The sequence below is a fragment of the Malaclemys terrapin genome, chromosome 7 (assembly GCF_027887155.1).
Source record: "Malaclemys terrapin pileata isolate rMalTer1 chromosome 7, rMalTer1.hap1, whole genome shotgun sequence".
Taxonomy (NCBI): Eukaryota; Metazoa; Chordata; order Testudines; family Emydidae; genus Malaclemys; species Malaclemys terrapin.
Genome location: NC_071511.1, coordinates 35630224 through 35651841, shown reverse-complemented (window position 1 = coordinate 35651841; position 21618 = coordinate 35630224). Strand labels below are relative to the sequence as shown.

Sequence of the window (21618 nt, the reverse complement as noted above, 5' to 3'; positions counted from 1 at the left end):
TAAACTTTGGATGCTTTGCAAGCATTCATTGCAGAGCTATGGAAACCATTTAAAGATAGACATAGGACCAATTCCTGCTCCCATTTAAGTCAATAAACAAAGCAGTGGGAGAAGGATTGAGTCCAGAGAACTACATTTGTACTGGTTTTTTTTTTTTTTCAGAATGAAGATTGCTGTTTCTGTGTTGTCTTCTAAATGCTGAAAACCCAAATTCCAGCCTGCCCCCCTCTCCCTGGGGAGGAAGATTGGTCAGACTGGCAGTAGAACAGATAGGCCAGAAAGAACAGGGAGAGTGCATGCTTCGGAATGGGCCCCTTCTCCAAGGGCTCACCATCTCCTATTAGCCATGCAGAGGGGTGCTTGAGTACTGATTGGGCCCCCTTGTTCTCCCCCATTTATTTAAATCTATTGGGGGCCTTTTGTCCCCTTCAGCTGCCCACCCTCCCTCTTTCTCTGTAGTTATAGTATGGACACTGTGTGTTAGGGATGCCGTGAGTCTGACCGTTCGCTTACGTTGGGATCAGGAAGGAATTTTTCCCATTGGGCCAAATTAGCAGAGGGCCTGTGTGTGTATGTGTGTGTGAGAGAGTGACAGACAGACACCATCATCACAGAATCATGGATGCATAATTCACAGAACCTTTTGGTATCTTTTTACTCCCCTCACGGGAAAGAGGGTGAAAGAATTCAGAAGTTAGCTGAGTCCTAGGTCAGGGAGGGTCTACCTGCATTATGGGTTATATGGTGGGAGCCCTTTAACCACATGTTAGACTAGGGGTGGGTAAACTACGGCCTGGGGGCCACATCCGGCCCTTCATATGTTTGGATCCGGGGCTTGCCCCGCTCCATGCATGCTGTGGCTCTGCACGGCTCCCAGATACAGCAGCATGTCCCCCCTCCGGCTTCTACACATAGGGGCAGCCAGGAACCGCAGCCAATGGGAGCTGCAGGGGTGGTGCCTGCGGATAAGGCAGCATGCAGAGCTGCCTGGCTGCGCCTCTGCATAGGAGCCAGAGGGGGGGACATGCCGCTGCTTCCAGGAGCAGCTTAAGGTAAGCGCCACCCAGAGCCTGCACCCCTGACCCCATCCTGCGCCCCAACCCCGTCCGAGCCCTGATCCCCTTCCTGCCCTCTGAGCCCCTCGGTCCCAGCTCAGAGCACCCTCCTGCACCCCCAACCCTTCATGCCCAGGCCCACCCCAGAGCCCTCATCTCCTCCCTTACCCCAACCCCCAATTTTGTGAGCATTCATGGCCCACCCTACAATTTCCATACCCAGATGTGTCCCTCGGGCCAAAAAGTTTGCCCACCCCTGTGTTAGACCCATTTATATGCCTGGTACATGAGAGAGGGTGGAAGTTGGGCATATAGCACCGCTCCCCAGGGTTAAGTTAATAAAATTTCAGCCTGCCACTTAAGTCCATCCCTATGTCTATCTTCGTTCATCTGCATGTCCTGATCAATGAATTTTCAAGCTGTGCATTTAGCCAATAGAAGATTTTAAAAGTCCTCTTATTTGAAACCTATTTTCAATTAAAAACAAAAACTCTCCTCACAAAACCATCTTGTCTCTCCTTTTTTTCAGGTTCCACAAAGGACTTAATTGAAACTTGCTGTGCAGCTGGACAACAGTGGGCTATAGACAATGGGGAATGCACAGAAATCCCAGTCAGTGGGACTGATGGTGATATTTGCAGGTACGTAAACCAAAAACAAAGTGATCCAGAGTCATTCAGTGAGATTGCTTTAGAGGAAGCCTAATGATTGAATGAACTGGCCAATCTCCAGGGAGCTAGAACCAAGTCCATCCTCCAGATTAGACTGCTGGCTGACTGGCAATATGTCAGGACGGAATGAGAAGAGTTTTTCCCAAGATCTAGAACCTAATGTAAACAGAAGCTTTTAAAGTTTGTGCTGCTCAAAAACAAAATCCAGTGTTTAGCTTCCCTGTTGTACCCAGATTGGTGAAGTTTTTAGATTTTAAGACAGTGCAGCCAAATGTTCTTTACATTTTTGTTGACAAATATTAAATTAAATTATTTTCCTTACTTTTTCTTAAATGGTAAACTTGACAACTAATCTGGTAGGTGGGAGAATATGTTCCAAAGGCTAGGTTCTGATGCCCTTGCTCACCTGTAATAGGACACCACTGATTCCATAGCCCCATTGGAATCAAGGGAAGTGCTTGCCACATTAAGTACTGCTCTAGGTGGGTGAGTATATCTACTCTCATCCCAATGTGGAGAAGAAAAGGATGGCAGTTAAGAAAAGAGCGGGGTAACATGGATAACATGTTAACTTAACTCCACTTCATACCCTTTCTCTTTCTAGTCTGAAAAAGAGGCAGAAGAAGAAACAAAATAATTTGAGTGTCAAATATGAAAACCATGTGGATTCTTTAAAGTGATTTCAGCATTTTAAGATGCTGGTCTTATTTCTGAACTTGTGCTGGTGGAAAGGAGCAGTAAATCTATTGAAGTCAGAGGTGCTACACTGTTGAAAACCAATTAAGTGAGATTAAAATCCAGTCCATTGGGCTGTAATATAGCAGTATTTACACACAATAAATATATGAATTGGAAAACATAAGCTCCACATCTGCACTTGCAAAATTACAACAGTTGCACTCATACACGTGTTTTAAAGATTCGAAAACTTCACGTAACAATGCTAGAATCTGTATCCTATAAATCAATCAGATGGTATGATGATAGGCACAGTATGAAAACCTGGACAGAAAACCGATTGTGTCCTTTAGGAGCTGTTAAAGCAGGCATGGCTGTTTGCACCTGCATCATACAGATACACATATAGGTGTTCTATTTGTATGTCAAAATGCCTGTAAGTACCTATGGGCAACCAAGTACCTGCAGAGCAGCTAACTCAGTTCTGTTGGTATCCAGAAAAATACAGGATGATGTAGGCTACATCTACACTACAGGGGGGAGTCGATTTAAGATATGCAAATTCAGCTACGTGAATAGCGTAGCTGAATTCGACGTATCGCAGCCGACTTACCCCGCTGTGAGGATGGTGGCAAAATCGACCTCTGCGGCTTCCCGTCGACGGCGCTTACTCCCACCTCCGCTGGTGGAGTAAGAGCGTTGATTCGGGGAACGATTGTCGCGTCCCGATGGGACGCGATAAATCGATCCCCGAGAGGTCGATTTCTACCCGCCGATTCAGGCGGGTAGTGTAGACCCAGCCATAGACTCTACAGGTTAACTACTATTGTGTCCAGGATAGCAAATTATTAACAACTAGACTTTTTTTGGCAAATGATCAAAAGTGCACTTGATCATGTGTCACATCTGAAAGATGAAAGGGCCAGATCTTCAGCTGGGGCAAAAGAGCACAGTTTCGTGGGGCTGGTAGCTACGCCAATTTACACCAGTTGAGGTGAACCTAGAATGTCCCAACATTAGTGTCCCGTAGCACTATGCTGGGGCATTAGATCAGTACAGATTCAAAGGCTGTGGTGCTACTGACTAAATCACCCACACCGCCTCTTGCAGCACCTGAGTTTTCCTTGGATGTTTTCTATTCATCTACCCAACAGGCCTAACTTTTGCTTGTTCCATGATGGAACAATTCCTCTAGGTGGGGAATGGAAAATATATGAATTAAAATTATTTTTATTGGTGTGAAGTTAAGGTTAGTATAAAGTTTGCACAACTTTTTGGAATTCATGCTGCTCATTGGGAATGATGTGTGAAATGACATGCCCTGCCCTCTGTATAGTTAATACAGACATGGTATTTAGCGCACCCAGACAGTGAGATTTTTCTTACTATATCCAGGAGTCACAAGTTTAAAAACAACCCAAAATTATAATGGTATACATTTTTCTTCCTTCCCCTTCCCCCCAGTCCTCCTCATTTTAAGCAGTAAATTAACCCTTGTTTAAAATATGTAAGATCTTTTTAGCTAGTTTTGACTTTTCTCTTTGACATTATGGATATAGTGTTGAATATAACCCAATAATTCCTGGGTCAAACTGACTGCCAAGAAATGACAGCAATAAATTAATAAGGAGTGACTGCTAGATCATAGAAAAGTTCTGCTGAAGTCCTGTCAACATTAAGGAAATTTGCACTGGGATAACTACATCAATGCAGTCAAACAAATACAAACTCCTAATATAGATGCACCACACTAGAATAAAGCAGGGCTTACACCCATCCCGTTTATGTTCTTTATCTATATAAAGAATGGCCATATTGAGTCAGAAAATGGTCCATCTAGCCCAGTAGCCTGTTTTCTAACAGTGGCTGGGGCCAGATACTTCAGAGGGAATGAACAGAACAGGACAATTGTTGAGTGATCCATCCCCTGTCATCCAGTCCCAGCTTCTGGCAGTCAGAGGTTTAGCAACACCCAGAGCATGGGGTTGCAAACCTGACCATCTTGGCTAATAGCCATTGATGGACTTATCCTCCATGAACTTATCTAATTCTGTTTTGAACCCAGTTAGACTTTTGGTCTTCACAACATCTCCAGGTTGACTGTGCTCTGTGTGAAGAAGTACTTCCTTATGTTTGCTTTAAACCCGATGTCTATTAATTTCATTGAGTGACCCCTGGTTCTTGTGTTATTTGAAGGGGTAAATAACATTTCTTTATTCTCCCCATTCGTAATTTTTTAGATCTCTATCATATCCCCCCAGTCATCTCTTTTTTTAAGCTGAACAGTCCCAGTCTTTTAAATCTCTCCTCATATGGAAGGTGTTCTATACTCTTAATCATATTTGTTGCCCTTCTCTGTACTTTTTCCAATTCTAATGTATCTTTTTTGAGATGGGATGACCAGAACTGCACTAAGTATTCAAGGTGTGGGTGTACCATAGACTTATATAGTGGTATTTATATTTTCTATCTTAATATATATTCCTTTGCTTATTGTTTTGCTTTTGACTGCTGCTACACATTGAGCAGATGTTTTCAGAGAACTATCCATGATCAATCCAAGATCTCTTTCTTGGGCTGTAACAGCTAATTTAGCACCCATCATTTTGTATGCATAGTTGGGAGTACGTTTTTCAATGTGCATTACTTTGTACTTATCAACATTGAATTTAATCTGTTTTGTTGCCCAGTCACCCAGTTTTGTGAGATCCCTTTGTAATTCTTCATAGTCAACTTTGAATTTAACGATCTTGAGTAATTTTGTATCATCTACAAACTTTGCAGCCAGTTTGACCTGGGTATTATTGTGGTACATGCAATATTCTATCCATAATGTCAATGAGAAAAGTCAAAACTAGCTAAAATGTCTTAAATCTTTTAAACAAGGGTTAATTTACTGTATTAAAATCTTTTCCAGATCACTTATGAATATGTTGAACAGCACTGATCCCAGAACAGGTCCTTGGAGAACCTTGCTATGGAGATCGTTCTATCTCATAGAGCTGGAAGGGACCTTGAAAGGTCATCAAGTCCAGCCCCCTGCCTTCACTAGCAGGACCAAGTACTGATTTTTGCTGTAGATCCCTAAGTGGCCCCCTCAAGGATTAAACTCACAACCCTGGGTTTAGCAGGCTAATGCTCAAACCAATGAGCTATCCCTCCCCCCTATTTACTTCTCTCCACTGTGAAAACTGTCCATTTATTCCTATCCTTTGTTTCCTATCTTTTAGCCAGTTACAGATCCCTGCGGGGACCTTCTTTCTTATCCCATGACATATGTTACCTTGTTGAACTGCACTGGTTCAAACCCTGCTTTGTGTCAGTGAAGCATGTTTATATTGGAGGCTTGCACCAATTTAATACATTGATGTAATTATACCAGTGTGAATTTTTAAGAAAGGCCCCAGAGTCCAACAATTCATCTACGTAGCCATCTAAGAATGGGTTTGTGAATAGGAAATAAATAAGAGTACATAATGTAAAGCTTTTATCTGCTCCGCTAATGGTTCAGTGGTACAGTACCCAAAATTAAACCATCTTGAAATGTCTAAGGCTTGTCTTCACTACCGGGGTAAGTCAACCGAAGGGACGCTACTCCAGCTACATGAATCCTAGAAATGGAAGGGAACTTGAGAGGTCATCAGTCCCCTGCCTCATGGCAAGACTAAGTATTATCTAGACCATTCCTGACAGGTGTTTGTCTAACCTGATCTTAAAAATCTCCAATGATGGAGATTCCACAACCTCCCTAGGCAATTTATTCCAGTGCTTAACAACCCTGACAGTTAGGAAGCTTTTTCCTAATGTCCAATTTAAACCTCCCTTGCTGCAATTTAAGCATTGCTGGTGTGTCGATTGCAGCAGCGTTGATCTCCCCGTAGTGAAGACCAGCCCTAAAGAAGTTCCAAGTATAAAAATAACCAATTCCAATAGCACTGGATCACCATTGTACTCTTTTTTTCATGGCAAAATGTTATATTTCTGAGGAACGTTAATCCATGCAGACTTCGGCCTTTTAACAGCAGCTAATGATTTTTGGATTGTTGGTGCTTTACATCCACAAAAACTACTTCATTCAGTGTGGTCTCTTGGACGTTTTCAAAGCGCCATAATAGCCATCAATAAAATTTCAGATGTCCTATGATGGCAGTAAAAAATTAGATTCAATCCTCAAATATGGTTGGATATTAACCACTAACATTTCAAACAAACGGCTATGGTTTTTTTTCTAGTTGTCAATTAAAGAAGCAAACATTACTGAAAAAACAAAACACAAAGGGAAAAAAGACCTTCTTCCTTTATTCAACCACAGACCAGTGATTAACTGATAACACTATTCATACATTGTCCAGCATGTAAATATTAACTTAAACCTGGTGCGGCTGGCCATTGACATTTTAAGTGTGAATGGCCAATGGCCAAGTTGCAGTCACGGGCTAGTTTGCGCAGGAATATGAGACATCTCCTTCCAATTTTTTTTTCAAGCATCAGGAAAAAAATGAATTGGCAATATTTTTTCTCAGGGGAAAAACAAAAGGAGTGGGGAGTTTGCTTCCAGGGAGACTTGTTTCTTTGTTGTAATAATCATACATATCTTATTGACAACCATTTTTGGCTTGGAACTTGCTGTCAGTAAAGGATAATTAACTGGCTATTAGCCATTGGCTGTTAAAAAGCAACATCCCTTACAACCAGTGCATGTTAGTGAGACTGCGGGTTGGAGAAGATTGAGTTTATGCCCTTTGGGTGCACTGTTACCAGGTTGCCCCCTACTGGACAATTCTTGTACTTTGTGGCAGGCACTGGAATTGGCTGTCACCAGCAATAAAGGGTTCTGCCCGGAGAAAGTAAATCCTTTCCCTACTTCCCCTGTATCACCTCAAAATGGGTCCACCACAAAACCATAAGGTTAAGAACATGAGTATAATACTATATGTCAGTGGTGGGCAACCTGCAGCACGAAGGCTGCACGCGGCCCATCAGGGTAATACCCTGTTTACATTGTTTGTCCTCAGGCACGGCTGCCCACAACTCCCAGTGGCCACGGTTTGCCGTTCCTGTCCAATGGGAGCTGCGGGAAGTGGTGGGGGCTGGCTGCCACTTCCCGTAGCTCCCATTGGTCAGGAACGGCGAACCACGGCCGCTGGGAGCTGCAGGCAGCCGGGCTTGCAGATGGTTGTGACATTGCACTCTATATGATTTTTTGAAAATATGCGAACGCAACTGAAATATGCTTCATGTAAAAGGTCTCTTCTAAGGTATCATTACAAAGCTTATAATCTACTGAGTGTGAGCATCCTATTTGTATAAATGTACCACTCTTGTATCTGAAACTAGAAATATGAAATATAACTCTGACGGCCTATTGTAATTATGCAAAGTGTGGGCCATTAATGGTGGTTTGGAATCTTGATTCCCATTAACCAGGACAATTGATTGCAGATGGCTCTGGTTTATCTGTAAGTCTTCCTGTATACATGTGTGCTGGTAAGTGGGTAATGAAGTCTTTACAGTGATATGTGATCATGTCACCTGAACTAGAATCCATCTTTAACCTGGTGCTTTTCCATTAAGAAGGAGGTGGTGGGAACCCAGAGGGACAAAGGATTCCTGCCTTATGCAAAAGATATATAAAGGGGTGGAACAGAACAAAGAGGAGAGCCATCATGAGGAATCCCCTAGCTATCACCTGAGCTGGAACAAGGGCTGTACCAGGGGAAAGGATTGTGCCCAGATTAGGAAGGTGTCCAGTCTGTGAAAGAGACTTATTGAAACATCTTTCAGGGTGAGATATTATCTGTACTCAATTGTATTACTGTATTAGACTTAGATTTGCGTGTTTTATTTTATTTTACTTGGTAATTCACTTTGTTCTGTCTGTTACTGCTTGAAACCACTTAAATCCTACTTTCTGTATTTAATAAAATCAGTTTTTACTTATTAATTAACCCAGAGTATGTATTAATACCTGGGCGGGGGGGGGGTGGCAAACAGCTGTGCATCTCTCTCTCTCTCAGTGTTATAGAGGGCGAACAATTTATGAGTTTACCCTGTATAAGCTTTATACAGAGTAAAACAGATTTGTTTAGGTTTAGACCCCATTGGGAGTTGGGCATCTGAGTGTTAAAGGCAAGAACACTTCTCTAAGCTGCTGTTAGTTAAGTCTGCAGCTGTGAGGCAAGTAATTCAGACCCTGGGTCTGTGTTGGAGCAGTCGGGTGTGCCTGGCTTAGCAAGACAGGGTGCTGGAGTCTTAAGCTGCCAGGGCAGGAAAGCAGGAGTAGTCTTGGCACATCAGTTGGCAGTTCTCAAAGGGGTTTCTGTGATCCAATAGTCAATGGTCAATGTAAACAAACTGTATGTAAACAATGGTCAATGTAAACAAACTGTCTTGCAACCTGCCAGCAGATTACCCTGATGGGCCGCAGGTTGCCCACCACTGCTATATGTTGAATGAGGTTTAATCCATTGGTCTATAGTATTTATATAGTGCCAGGCATTATGTTATCTGAATGCTGATTGATAGATTATAAAGTCAGAAGAGAACATTGTGATCATCTGGTCTGCCCTCCTGTATAACCAGGAGGCCACAGGACTTCCCTGAATTAATTCCTGTTTAAACTAGAGAGCGAGAGAGAGAGTATATAGAATCTTGATTTAAAAATGTCTAGTGATAGAGAACCCACCACAATACCAGAGTAGTCATTTCAATGATTATTTACTCTCAAGGTTAAATATTTGCACTTTATTTTGAGCCTGAATTTGTCTAGCTTCCACTTCCAGCCATTGGCTCTTGTTTATATCTTTGCAGGCTAGATTGAAGAGCTTTCTACTATCAAATTTCTATTCTCCATGTAGGTACTTATAGACTGGGATCAAACCTTCTCTTTGTTAAGATAAACAGATTGAGCTCCTTAAGTCTTTAATTATAAGTCACGTTTTCCAATCTAATGGGTGAAATCCTGGCTCCATTGAAGTCAATGGCAAAACTCCCATTGACTTCAGTGGCAACAAGATGTCACACATAGTATAGTATACATGTGAAAAAAGGTCATGGAATGCATATATTTCTATGTCCAGTGACACACATTCTTACTGTATATTCTTGCAACCTGATGGCACTACCTTTTGAATGCCAGGTAACACTTAATCCTGTTCCATCTTTGCAGAATTGCTCAGCAGCAGTGTTGTGTCTCATACTTAAAAGAAAACAGCTGTGTTGCTGGCATGATCGCAGCCAAGGAAGGAGATTTGTGTGGACCCGATGAAAGCGATACCTGTGGAAGATCTTTTTATAAGGCAAGACCCTTTGGTACTTTTGCAAGTCCTATTCTGATGCAGATTTATTGAGTTTTGTGCTTTATATTTGTATCATGGAGTTTAGTTATTTATAAAGTTGCATGGGCAAGGCATGGAAATCATACTTAGCTAAATATTTTAGTTGATTGCATTCAGGCTCAATTGTGCCCGAGAGTTCTAAAACTTTGTAATGAGGTAATTTGTATTGTTTCTCTCTCATTGTTAAGATTAAACTTGCTGTTTTATTATTACTGTCTCCATTTGGAAGAGGGTGGGAGAAGTTTATTTCAGTTTTTATATCTGCAGTAGTAGATTTTAGAAAACGATAGGGAAAAGCTTAATCAAAGATATAATTGGAAAGGCCCATTACTGAACAATTTGTCAGCTTAGACACATTATTGAATAGCAATTTAATTTACCAGCTAAACAAAAAATTTGACAAGAAACAAATATTTAGATTACTATAGAGACTTTTTCTCATAAATAAAGATGGGCTATTAACTGGTGGTTTGAGTAATGAACCATGTGCCAGAACCTCAGCCAGTCTAAATCAGTTGAGCTCTATTGAAGTTAAAGGAGCTAAGCCAGTTTACACCAGCTAAGGATCTGGCCTCTTATTTGTTATGCACATTTCTCCAGTTTGGGTCTGAAGAGAAGGTTTCAGAATTCCTTAAACACTGATCAGAATTTACGTAGGTGTTTGTATGCTCAAATGTAATATTCCATTGTGTCATCAAGAAATGTATTAGCTCTGTCTGTTCTAATGCATCCGAGAGTGTTGCAAATAACTTGATTTGTTGGTAAGGAAAATTTAAGGTCATCCACTATGTGGTATAGTGTTTAATTAGGTATGCAGGCTTATCATTTCTAGGGGATGATTAAGTCTTCAAAATAATATTGGTTTAGAGCTAAAATTCTGCCCTCAGAAACATGCAGAGAAATCAATGAAACTTTCACGACTCTATTTGTGGGTAGATTTTGGCCTTTAGTTACTTCAGAAATAAGGCAAATATGCTACTCTTAGATCTGTGTGTGGGTGTCATACATGCAGTGCAGAGCACTATTGCTGTACTGTGCTTGCTTCACATACAAGGAACTCTCAATGAGTAAGGCCAGGTCGATGTTGACTTCTGCCAGCATGGTTATGTCAGTCAGAGGTGTGATCCCTGACCAGCTCCTTGTGTAGACCCAATTACATGGCAAAGCTGTGCTTTTCCTGATATAGCTTGTTTTGTTTGTGGTGGGGTGGTTTCACTCTACCAGTACAAAGTGCACTGTGCAGCTTTGCCAGTATAATATTCCTATGCCAATGTAGGGTGACCAGATAGCAAATGTGAAAAATCGGGATGGGGATGGTGGTGTTATAGGTGCCTATATAAGGAAAAGTCCCAAATATTGGGACTGTCCCTATAAAATTGGGACATCTGGTCACCCAGTGCCAGTGGAGCGCTCCTAGTTTAGATGTAAGGCAAAATTCTCCTCTGCACTATCATTTGTATCTTAGTTGTAGTAAAACTTGCAATCCTCAGCACTGTGAATCCATGCTGTGCAGACATTAATGTAATGCTTTCATTCAAATGAAGTGATTTTAAACTCTACACTCTTCAAGGCAGGAGCTTTGCCTTTCTATTCTGTCTGCACAGCTCCTAGGATATAGTTGCTGCTAACAGAAAGAAAAATGAATAATAATAGTAAATCACATCTCTTGAAAATTAAGAAAGAAGTTTCAACAATATTATAATCAAACACTTCTCCTTTAATTGGTCGCATCACAGAAAATGCTAACGGGAAAACTATATGGTTATATCTTTTTTCTTTCCATTATGGCTATTGCTTTTTAACTGTTCTAAGTGTAAGGACTTTACAGGGAATATAAAAAAGATCTTCAAAAGATCTTGTAGTCTAACACAATTAACCAACATTTCCAGACATCATATTTCCGGAGAGGAGCAGAACATGAAGCAATGAATAGAGCTGGGTGACTTTTTTTTCAGCAAATAGTTATTTGCCAACAAATGCAGTTTCTGTAGAGACAAAACTATTTGCAACTTCATGCCAAGTTCGCCAAATAGTTTCGGCCAAACAAAAAATCAAAATGTTTTGTTTCAGCCTGACTCAAAATTTTTCATTTTGATTTTGGCATTTATGAAAAAAGCAAATGAAGACTAGATTCTCTGAACGGTCCTGGGGAGAGGCAGCTTCGGTGGTGGGTTAGAGAATTCACCTCTGATGTGGATGACCCTGCCTGATGTAGAGAAGGGATTTGGACTTGGGTCTCCTACATTGCAGGAAAGTGTCCTAGCCATTGGGCTATGGTCTATTCTGGTATGGGACTGTCTCAGCCTATACTGTTGAAGCAGTTCTACTGTTGATAAATAGTTAGTCATAGGAGCAGAGATTTGGACTTGGGTCTCCCATATCCTAGGTGCATGGCCTAACTACCTCGCAGTAGAGTCATTTTCACTCCCTCTCCCTGGCCCCATAACTATCAATTGTCATTCATAGTGGCCATTCAAAGCCATTAATAAGGGGTTTGTTTGTTTTAAACCAAACATAGAACATTGCTAACAAAATGAAAATACGTTTTAGTTGAAAAGCCATTTTTGTTAGGAAACAATGTTTTGACAAATACTTCAAGCTGCTGTGTACCAAAGGCTAGTTTGTCAATGGCAGGAGTAGGGCCTGCAATTACAGATTGGTGCCTACACAAAAAAATGGTGTGAACAGACTTCACTTTAGAAAAGGTGGCCCAATACATCTTTTTGGATTTTTCTCTGTGGCTGTTAAATGTGCAGCTGTGTACAGTGTTTGATTGTCTATTAAATTTCTGAAGCTCTTACAAATAGATAGCGGTGTAAGCCACATTAGGACATGAATGTGCTAGAGCAAAGGCTGAGAAGACAAGAGAGTAGAGTGAGCAAAGAGGGGGAACGGTTTTGTGGCCTGAACATCAGGTATGAAATATGTCGTCTCCCTGAAACTGCAGGTTTGAATCTTCACAGAGGCGACTCAGCCCTTCATTCTTCAGATGCAGAAAAACTGAGTTCCATGCAGTGCATTTTGTGGGTCTTTTGGAGGAAGGCCTAAAAGCCAAAATTCTCTTTTACAGCCCTGACAATAGTGGGAGCAGTGCTGATGAAAAGTCCAAGTTTGACGGGGATGGTATGTGAATGGCACAGCATGATGCTGGGAGGAAACCAGCCTTTGATAGGAGACTGGTTTGGTGCGACCAGCTCTAGAAGAGAGAGCTTAGTTCAGTTTTCATCCCATTCAGTTCTTGGAATTTCTGCTTACATTGTCAGCTGGTGCCAGTTTACATGTGGCTTCTGTTCCATGCCGTTGATTGCTGTCTGCAGCTGAACTAGACTGAAATCATTGGTCTTAGTTCATATGGGCAGTCTCAGTGGGGTTGCAGAGGTATAAATGAGAACTGGACATATTGAGTCTCATCACTCATCTGGAGGAAGGGAGATTCTGAGCGCTGTCAAGCATTTTATAACCATTCACTATGAATGTGGGCATCTAAATGTACTTACTAAGGTGTCAGGTCAGCTATTTAATATTCATATCTTCATTTACATATGATCTCTTGATGGTCTGTGTAGCAGGGTGAGTTAGCTCCTCGACTTCCTTGCTTAATTAGCTGCTAATTATGCCTAAACATGAGTGATGCTCAAAAAGGGATCTTAAACATGTATAGGATTCAGTGTTTATCTAATGCACTTTTATGACCTGATTGTGGAAATTGCATATAGCCCTGAGTAAAGGCAGTACAATCACCCACCCCAAGGGAAACTCCAGGAGGGATGTGCCCCAGGAAGGAACGAGTCCTCCCCCATCTCCCCAGCGTGCAGGGAAAGCACTCAATCTGTGTTATCCCTTTTAGATGCACCCATGGAAGGAGAGAACGAGTTCAATTCTTAGCAATGCATTCTGGCCTCTGTTTCCTAACCCCCTCTCTGCAGCCATCAGCTATGTGGGCCCGTGTTCAGGGGAGTCAGGGAATACCAAAGCCAGAGTCCATTTGCTGGACAATAGGTGTCTGGAGGGAGCAGTCTCTGTTCACCTGAGCATTCCTGGTGCTTTTGCAGAGTGCTAAAGGAGGACAGCTCCCTATACTCCCTTCCCCTATTATAAACTGATGTAAGGGCCAGGGACAATTTAGCCCTCAGTTGTCTCCTACATTTGTGGACTTGGTCAGTACAGTGCTCAGTGTGTTGTAGTGAAGTTTAGGGTTTTGCAAATGGGATCATAAATTGAATGCCATGGGGGTAACTACCATCACCTCCTGTGATAAATTAACAATCTTATTGTGAAAGAAAAAGTTGATATGAGCAGTGCTGTTCTAACCTCATCTCAAACTAGCACTTGGCTATTTGAGCCCTTATTAAGAGCTGGCTAATTTCTTGTGTAGGCTAGTGTGTAGGATTCATTGCAAAAGACTGGGTAGTACATTGACATCAATATTAATTATGTGATAATGATAATTCACTTCATTTGGGCATTTGTGAATTGGTATTATCTTTAGCGATTGTGCAATATTGTGCCTTCAATGTGCAGATTCCAATATGCGTTCAGTCATTTTCCCACATTGCAGCTAAATTTTAACATTCATCCAACTTCAGTTCCCTCTTTGTACTAGACAGGCCAAAATAAGCAGGGAGTGAGGATCCCATTTCTGTAATTGGCTAAATCCTAACCCAGGGATGGGCAAACTTTTTGGCCTGAGGGCCACATCACGGAATAGAAATTCTATGGCAGGCCATGAATGATCACAAAATTGGGGTTGGGGTGCAGGAGGGGGTGTGAGTTCTGGGGTGGGGCTGGGGATGAGGAGTTTGGGGTGTAGGAGAGTGCTCTGGGCTGGGACTGAGGAGTTCGGAGGGTGGGAGGGGGATCAGGGCTGGGGCAGGGGTGCGGGAAGGGTGCAGGATCCGGCTGGAGGTGTGGGCTCTGGGGTGGGGCTGGAGATTAAAGGTTTGGGTTGCAGGAGGGTGCTCCGGGCTGGAATCAAGGGGTTTGGAGAGCGGAAGGGGGATCAGGGCTAGGGCAGGGGGTTGGGGCAGGGGAAGAGACTAGGGGGGTGCAGGCTCCGAGCGGCGCTTACCACAAGTGGCTCCCAAAAGCAATGGCATGTCCCGTCTTTGGCTCCTATGCGGCAGCGTGGCCAGGCAGCTCTGCATGCTCCCCCATCCGCAGGCACTGCCCCTGTAGCTCCCATTGGGGCGGGTAGGAGCCGGAGTGGGGCCATGCTGCGGCTTCCGGGAGCCGTGTGGTGCGGCCCCCAACCCTGCGCCCCATCTGGAGCATTGGAGTAGGGCTGAGCCACATGGTGCAGCTCGAGGGCCGGCTTAAAATGGCTCATGGGCCGTAGTTTGCCCAGCCCTGTCCTAACCCTTGATTCAGACATCCTTGCTCCTGGGGGAAGTTCAGATCAACTCCAGTTCTGGGGCTTGGGCCCATCTCTGTTTATGTATAACACAGGACACAAAAAACCTAGGTTGCTAATTGTCTCCTTCCTTTACAGCAATGTTGTGATTGCTGCACTCTGGGACTGAGAGTAAAAAGTGAGGGGCAAACCTGTGAGTCCAACCCAAATCTCGGCTATCCCTGCAACCACGTGATGCTATCCTGCTGTGAAGGAGAAGATCATCTTATTCCTCCAGAAATAAAAAGGCATCCCGAACCTCTGCCAACAGTGACACCTGAGAGAAGTAGGTTCCCCGGTTTTAATTACAGGCAGTTGTACAGAGAAGCGGTTTCTCCATTCAAGACAAAAAACAAAACAAAAAATGTGATACTGTGGCAGTATAATTGGTTTCACTTTCAGTTGAAAATAAAGCTCTTCCTTTGGACCAGAGATGGCCTGAATTGGGTCCGAAATTTTAGATGCTTCTGAACTTGGGATACCCACTTATCTGCTGGTATATCATTAGCCACCAGGTTGGACGGTGCAGCCTATTAGAATGTCCAGAATGGTTATCCACAAAGCTTTCACTGAGCCAGATAGGACTGACTGTTCCTTTCTGTGTGCAGGAAATATTTACTAATGCTTAGGGCTTGTGTACACATGAAAGTTAATCTGGAATGAGGTAGGGTGTGAATTTAAAGCAGATTAATTCCACTGTATTAGGCAAATCTGGAGTAAGACACTCTTATTCTGTAATAAGAGCATCTACACCTGGAGTTAATCAGGAGTAACTCTCCATGCCAACAAGGCCTTAATCAAGCTCTCAGTCCTCTTGCTTCCTTATTGTTTGTCACAACACTGACTGTAAAGCCAAGTAGTTTCTACAGGGTGTGCTGAATAGTTTCACTGAAAAAGGGCTTGCCTGTTCAAAATGCAGAGCAACACTAGCAACATTTCCTCCCCGTCCTCTCCTTTGAGTCCACCTTCAGCAGGAGCAAGTAGATCCCTACCAAATGGTGTTGAAGAGGCTGGGGGTTCCTGTCTCTCAGGCTCAGTAAACGTAATGGCAGCAGCAGTGCAATCTGTTTACTGCCTTTTTGCCATAGGCAGATGGGCAGCTCTGAGCCCTCAAAAGATCCTTTTAAAATTGGCGGGTAGTGGCCCTACCAAAATACCAAAGGAGATTGGTGGAGCTGCCTCTCAGGGCTCCCCAGAGTCACCGGTGCTGGAATGGCTGAAAGTCAGTGGGTCATTCCCATGGAAGACTGCAAAGGTAAAGGTGGGGGTGGGTGCTTTTTATAGGGGTAGCAACTCATACAGGGGTAGCAACTGTACAAAACAAAACTGAGGGCTTGTCCACATGGAGACAGTGTGTGGTAAGTCAGGGTATAAATCTACATCATGCTAGCTTGCCACACACTAATTGGTCTTTTGAACTCTGCTACCATGCACTGCAAGCTCTGTAGTGCACTTTGACTGCAGTAGGTCAAAGCACACTACAGGACATTTAGTGCACAGTAGCAAGGTCCACACAGTGACTTAGTGTGCAGCAGGTTTGTGCATTGTAGATTTATACCCTAGAGTCCCCATGTGGCCAAGCCCTGAGTTTGCTCCAAACAATCTGGTCCCTGGTTTATGATGCAAACAAAACCTCTTGAATAAGGTTTGCAAACTGCAGATGAACCAAAACTGACACATATTGGACTATCCTTAGGGTTACCATATGTCCTCTTTTTCCCGGACATGTCCGGCTTTTCGGCAGTCAAACCCCTGTCCGGGGGGAAATTGCCAAAAAGCCGAACATGTCCGGGAAAATGGCGGCTCTGCTCCTCCCCGACTCTTCGGCTCTGTTTAAGAGCCGGGCTGCCCAAGCGCTACCGGCTTCGGGCAGCCCCGTGCCTCCAGACCCTGCGCCGCCGGAGCCCAGGAGGGGAAGTGCCCGGCTGGGGGCACAGGGTCTGGAGGCACGGGGGCTGCCTGAAGCCGGTAGCGCTCGGCAGCCCGGCTCTTAAACAGAGCCGAAGAGTCAGGGAGGAGCAGAGCCGCCGCGGCTGGAGGCTCTGCTCCTCTTCGGCTCTGTTTAAGAGCCGGGTTGCCTGAGCGCTACCGGCTTCGGGCAGCCCCCGTGCCTCCGGACCCTGCGCCGCCGGAGCCCGGGAGGGGAAGTGCCTGGCTGGGGGTGCAGGGTCCGGAGGCATAGGGGCTGCCCGAAGCCGTAGCGCTCGGGCAGCTCGGCTCTGTTTAAGGCATAGGGGCTGCCCAAAGCCTGAGCGCTACGGGCTTCACAGTTTGCTGGGCAGCCTCCAGACCCTGCGCCCCCGGCTGGGCGCTTCCCCTCCCGGGCTCCAGCTGCACTGGGGAAGCGCCGCCTGGGGGCGCAGGGTCTGGGGGCTGCCCGGCAAATCCTGAAGCCGGTAGCACTGGGGCAGCCCTTTCCCCCTGGCTGGGAGTGGAAGGGAGGAGGGGGTGGAGTTAGGGTGGGGAAGGGGTGGGGGTGGGGAAGGGGTGGAGCTGGGGCGGGGCTAGGGGTGGGGAAATGGGCAAGGCCAGGGCCCGTGGAGGGTCCTCTTTTTTTATTTATGAGATATGGTAACCCTAACTATCCTTGTTTTGCATTAAATACCACAACACCTGTCAGGGACTCAAGGTGCATTACAAACATTAATGCAGCCTCTTAGCATCCTTGCAAGGTGTGTAAATAGTGTTATCCATTTTGCAAATGAATATACTGACACCAAACAGTTAAGTGAATTTACCTCATTTCACACAGTGAGAGAGTTGTGGAACCAGGGAATAGAATGGTAGAGTCAAGACTCGTGGTCCCTTTCTCTAACCACTAGATAATACTCTCTCCAGAGTGATGTACCAAGCACCTGTTACACATAAGTAACAAGTCATTGTCCCTCTGGATAGCCATCTAGCATGCTGGATTTCAAATCCTTGTCCATTCGTTTCTCCCAACTTGTATGTGGGATGATTCTGTTTTAAATCAGTGTAGGGATTGCGTAGCGCAGCTAGTGCTGTGTTACGCACACATTTCTGACATTGAAAAGCTGTGGAACTTCAATAAGAAACAGAAATCTAGAACACACAGGCTTTTATTATTTTCTCATTAAAGAGTGGAAAGCTTTTTAAGATGTAATGTTTTAAAGATTTCTGGGGAAAATTATTTTTTCCGGAGTATTAGCATATAGTATGGGAAAAATATACTGAGCTTTTTTTCTTAAAGGAAGGCTAAAGATGTACATGGGAATTTAAAAAGTAAGACTGTATAAAATGTGACCCTGATATTCTCAGAACTTTCATGTGAAAGCCTTCAAAGCTCCTAGAAATTCCAACAAAAAAAATCTCCGAAAGTCTCTCCTAAAGAATCTTGTTCGCTGTACAGCATATCAGAAGTAGAGTGAAAAAGGAATTATGTATTTCAATGTCTTTAATAATCATTTCATATTTTGTTAGGAATGCCCAGAACAGTCACACTGATGCAGCAATAGTTTGATTCTTCAGACAATTACAGCATGTGAAAAGTTGCAAAAATCCATTGCATATTTTTAAAGTATTTGGGTTTGGGCCAGATCCTCTGTGAGGATCAATTGAGCTACGCTAATTTATAGCAGCTGAAGATCTTAGCCCTTGCCTGTGCCATGCTGTCTAATCAGATCAGCTGTTTTCCCTTGAGGTGGTAGTAAGGTATCAGTAGCTTTATCTTGCTAATAGAGATGTGCAAAATATTTGTAACAGTTTTCTGAGTAAGTTTGCACTTTGGTTTTTTTTGCATTTCACTTGGTACTCAAACTGAGCTGTTTTTGAGGAGGAAAAGTCATTCTGGTGAACTCATCTTTGGAGTGAAATTTGGCTGGGTGTGGGCATATTTGAACAAGAAGGGATTCCTTCCAAGTGAAGAGTGCTTCAAATCTAAACCGCAGAGAAAATTAGTTGTTTTTATATGGAAATAGCCATCCCCTACAGCAGGACTGGACAAACAAATATAACAAACCTTTGTGCACAGATAAGTTCCCCCAAACGAACACCTTTTAATTTTGCACTGATCTAATTACCAGCCAATTTCTTTTAAAAGCTGTGGCTCTTGCAAGCGATAGACCGTTGGTAGAAGGATGAAGCTTTGGTTTGTTCTGTATCTGAAGCTCTTTACCTGAGGAAAAAGTCCCCTGTTACTTGTAAACCCCTCACCTTCACTTTGAGTTCTCAGGATCGTGTGATGTAGGGTGACAATATTTCCCTATGCTGAATAAGGGACACCTGGTAAAAGTATTCGTATTAAAGCAAGTTCAAGGGCAGTCAATCAGAACTATGCAGTACAAACCTTCAAATTAACGTCAAGTTGACTGAGCCCCTGTTGAAAAGAAATATTGCAGTTGGATTCTTTTTATTTGCCTTCTTATCTTTAAAGCTTTAGGGTTCACACGGGGAGAGGTCACACACACACACACCCTGTACACCTCTCTCACATGGGAAGGTGACCGACTGACCCGACCCTCCTTGCCTGGTGCTCTCCGCCCTCCATGCCTGGCTGGGTCCCCGGGACAGACCTCTCCTGGTATCGCATCTTCCCGAGGCAACACGTGGGGAGAGGGGCATGCATGTTCACATGCCCCCACTCCTCAGATTTCTGCCAGGGTTCACACCAGAATGTTGCCAGCAGCAGCCTTTCGGCACTGTGCAGGAGGGAAGGGACAGGAGCTGCTTCCAGCCACAGGGGAGGAGGGGGAAGGGAAGGGATGTCCTAGCCCGTGTCTTTGCAGAGCTCATCTCTTCCCCATTCTTCCCACCCCTCCCCCCCCCCACCATGGCTGGAAGCAGCTCCCATCCTTTCCTGCCCGCACAGTATCAAAAGGCAGCTAACTCCTCCTCCAGGCTGCTGCTAGCCACCAACATAACCCAGCCACTTCCTGTCCCCCTCCCCTCTGCTACAGCACAGGCAGGAAGGGGTTAAGCCCTATGGATGCATTGTGCACCAGGGCCCAGGGAACCTGCCTGCAGGGGCTTCAGCAAACCTGGCCAGAGAGGTGGCTCAGCAGCAGAGGGTGCCTAGGGGACGGAGCAGCCCCACATTCCCTGGGGGTAGGACCCAGGTTAGAGAGGGGTGTGTGTGAAGAGGGAGCTAAGCCCCTGCCCAGGGGCTGTTGTGGAGCCAGGGCCGGCTCTGGGTTTTTTGCAGCCTCAAGCAAAAAAAATTTTGGCTGCCCCCCCCCCGCACCCCCTGCTGCCCCAGCCCTGGGCCCCCCCCACCAGTGCTGACTCTGCCCGCTCCCCCCTTGCCTCCAGCCGGTCCGGCACTGGCAGGATTAGAGTAAGCAGCGGGGCTCCCGGGACGCGCCTCAGCCCAGGGTCCCTCCAGCCAGGGCTCCCGCCTCCAGGACCGGCCAGGATCCAGGAGGGCAGAGCCAGGGGACCACCCAGCAGGGGGCTGAGGAGCTGGGGCAGGGTAGCCCCAGAGGAAGCGGAGCCCTGGAGAGTGGGACGTGGGCCCCGCATGGCAGCGCCCCGCCCTCTATGGCTCCGCTGCTGCTGCTTCTGGCCGCCCTGCCGCAGTCCCTGGGCGGCTTGGGCCGCTTTGCCCAGCCCCGGCTGCGGCGCTGGGGGGTGGCTGCCCTGCGGCACCTGCAGGCGGCTCCGTGTGCCCCGGGGGGCGGCCCCCAGCCTGAGTGTCCCCCGCTCGGAGCCTGCCCGGCCCAGCCACAAGGTGCGGGCGCTGCTTCCCCACGGCGCAAACTGCAGCGGCCCCAGGGCGCCCCCGCGCATGAGGGGCTGCTGCTGCCAGGGCCGGCTCTAGGCTTTTGCTGCCGGAAGCAAAAAAAAAAAAAAAGGCTGGAATGCCGCCCCTGAAAATGTGCTGCCCTAAGCACGTGCTTGGTTTGCTGGTGCCTAGAGCCGGCCCTGTGTGGAGCCACTGGGATGGGGCACAAACAGGCTGGAAATTGCTTCTCCCTGCTGCAGCTCCAGAGCTTAGCTGAGGGACAAAGAGGCTTCTCTGTGCCAGTGCTGCGTGGGGCTTTGGCTCCTCCTGGCCAGCACACTGGGCCAGAGTATCTTGGGCTTTCCCGGGGTGCCAGCCCAGCCAGAGGCAGTGGGGGAAGAAAGGAACCTGCCCGCCAGGCTGTCAGTGACACAGTGCTGGGAGTGGGACGCGCCCTGCTGATTTTTTTGGGGGGGGGGGATATGGATGAGCAGCAGGGCTGGGAGGGGTGAAGGGGAAAAGCAGGGAGAGAACAGTGAGAGGGGGAGCACGTAAAGGGCCAATGGGTGGGCAGCAGAGGTGATACGTAACCAGCCGCTGCCTGGCACCTGCCCACACTCAGCCAGTGCTGGCCAGAAACGGGACGGGGCGAGGCCCTGCAGGCCGAGAGCCAGCACGCAGCGGGGGCTGCACTGATGGACCAGCAGAGGGAGCAGCCAGCCCGCCGCGCTGCAGCCTTGCCCCGCCACCAGGCTTGCACACCCACTCTCATCGTCGGCTATGGGACCCTCCCACTCACCAATGGTGG

The 21618-nt window shown here is 45.7% G+C and overlaps 1 protein-coding gene across 3 annotated transcripts in view; it reads left to right on the top strand.

Moving 5' to 3' along the window:
- Nucleotides 1–21618, top strand: part of FBLN2 (fibulin 2) — a 187810-nt gene that overhangs the window by 123324 nt on the left and 42868 nt on the right. For all 3 annotated transcript variants that reach the window (XM_054034201.1, XM_054034202.1, XM_054034200.1), the window contains exons 3-5: nt 1585–1696; nt 9573–9702; nt 15230–15416. In XM_054034201.1, the coding sequence (XP_053890176.1) occupies nt 1585–1696; nt 9573–9702; nt 15230–15416 (429 nt within the window). The remainder of the gene's footprint in view (nt 1–1584; nt 1697–9572; nt 9703–15229; nt 15417–21618) is intronic.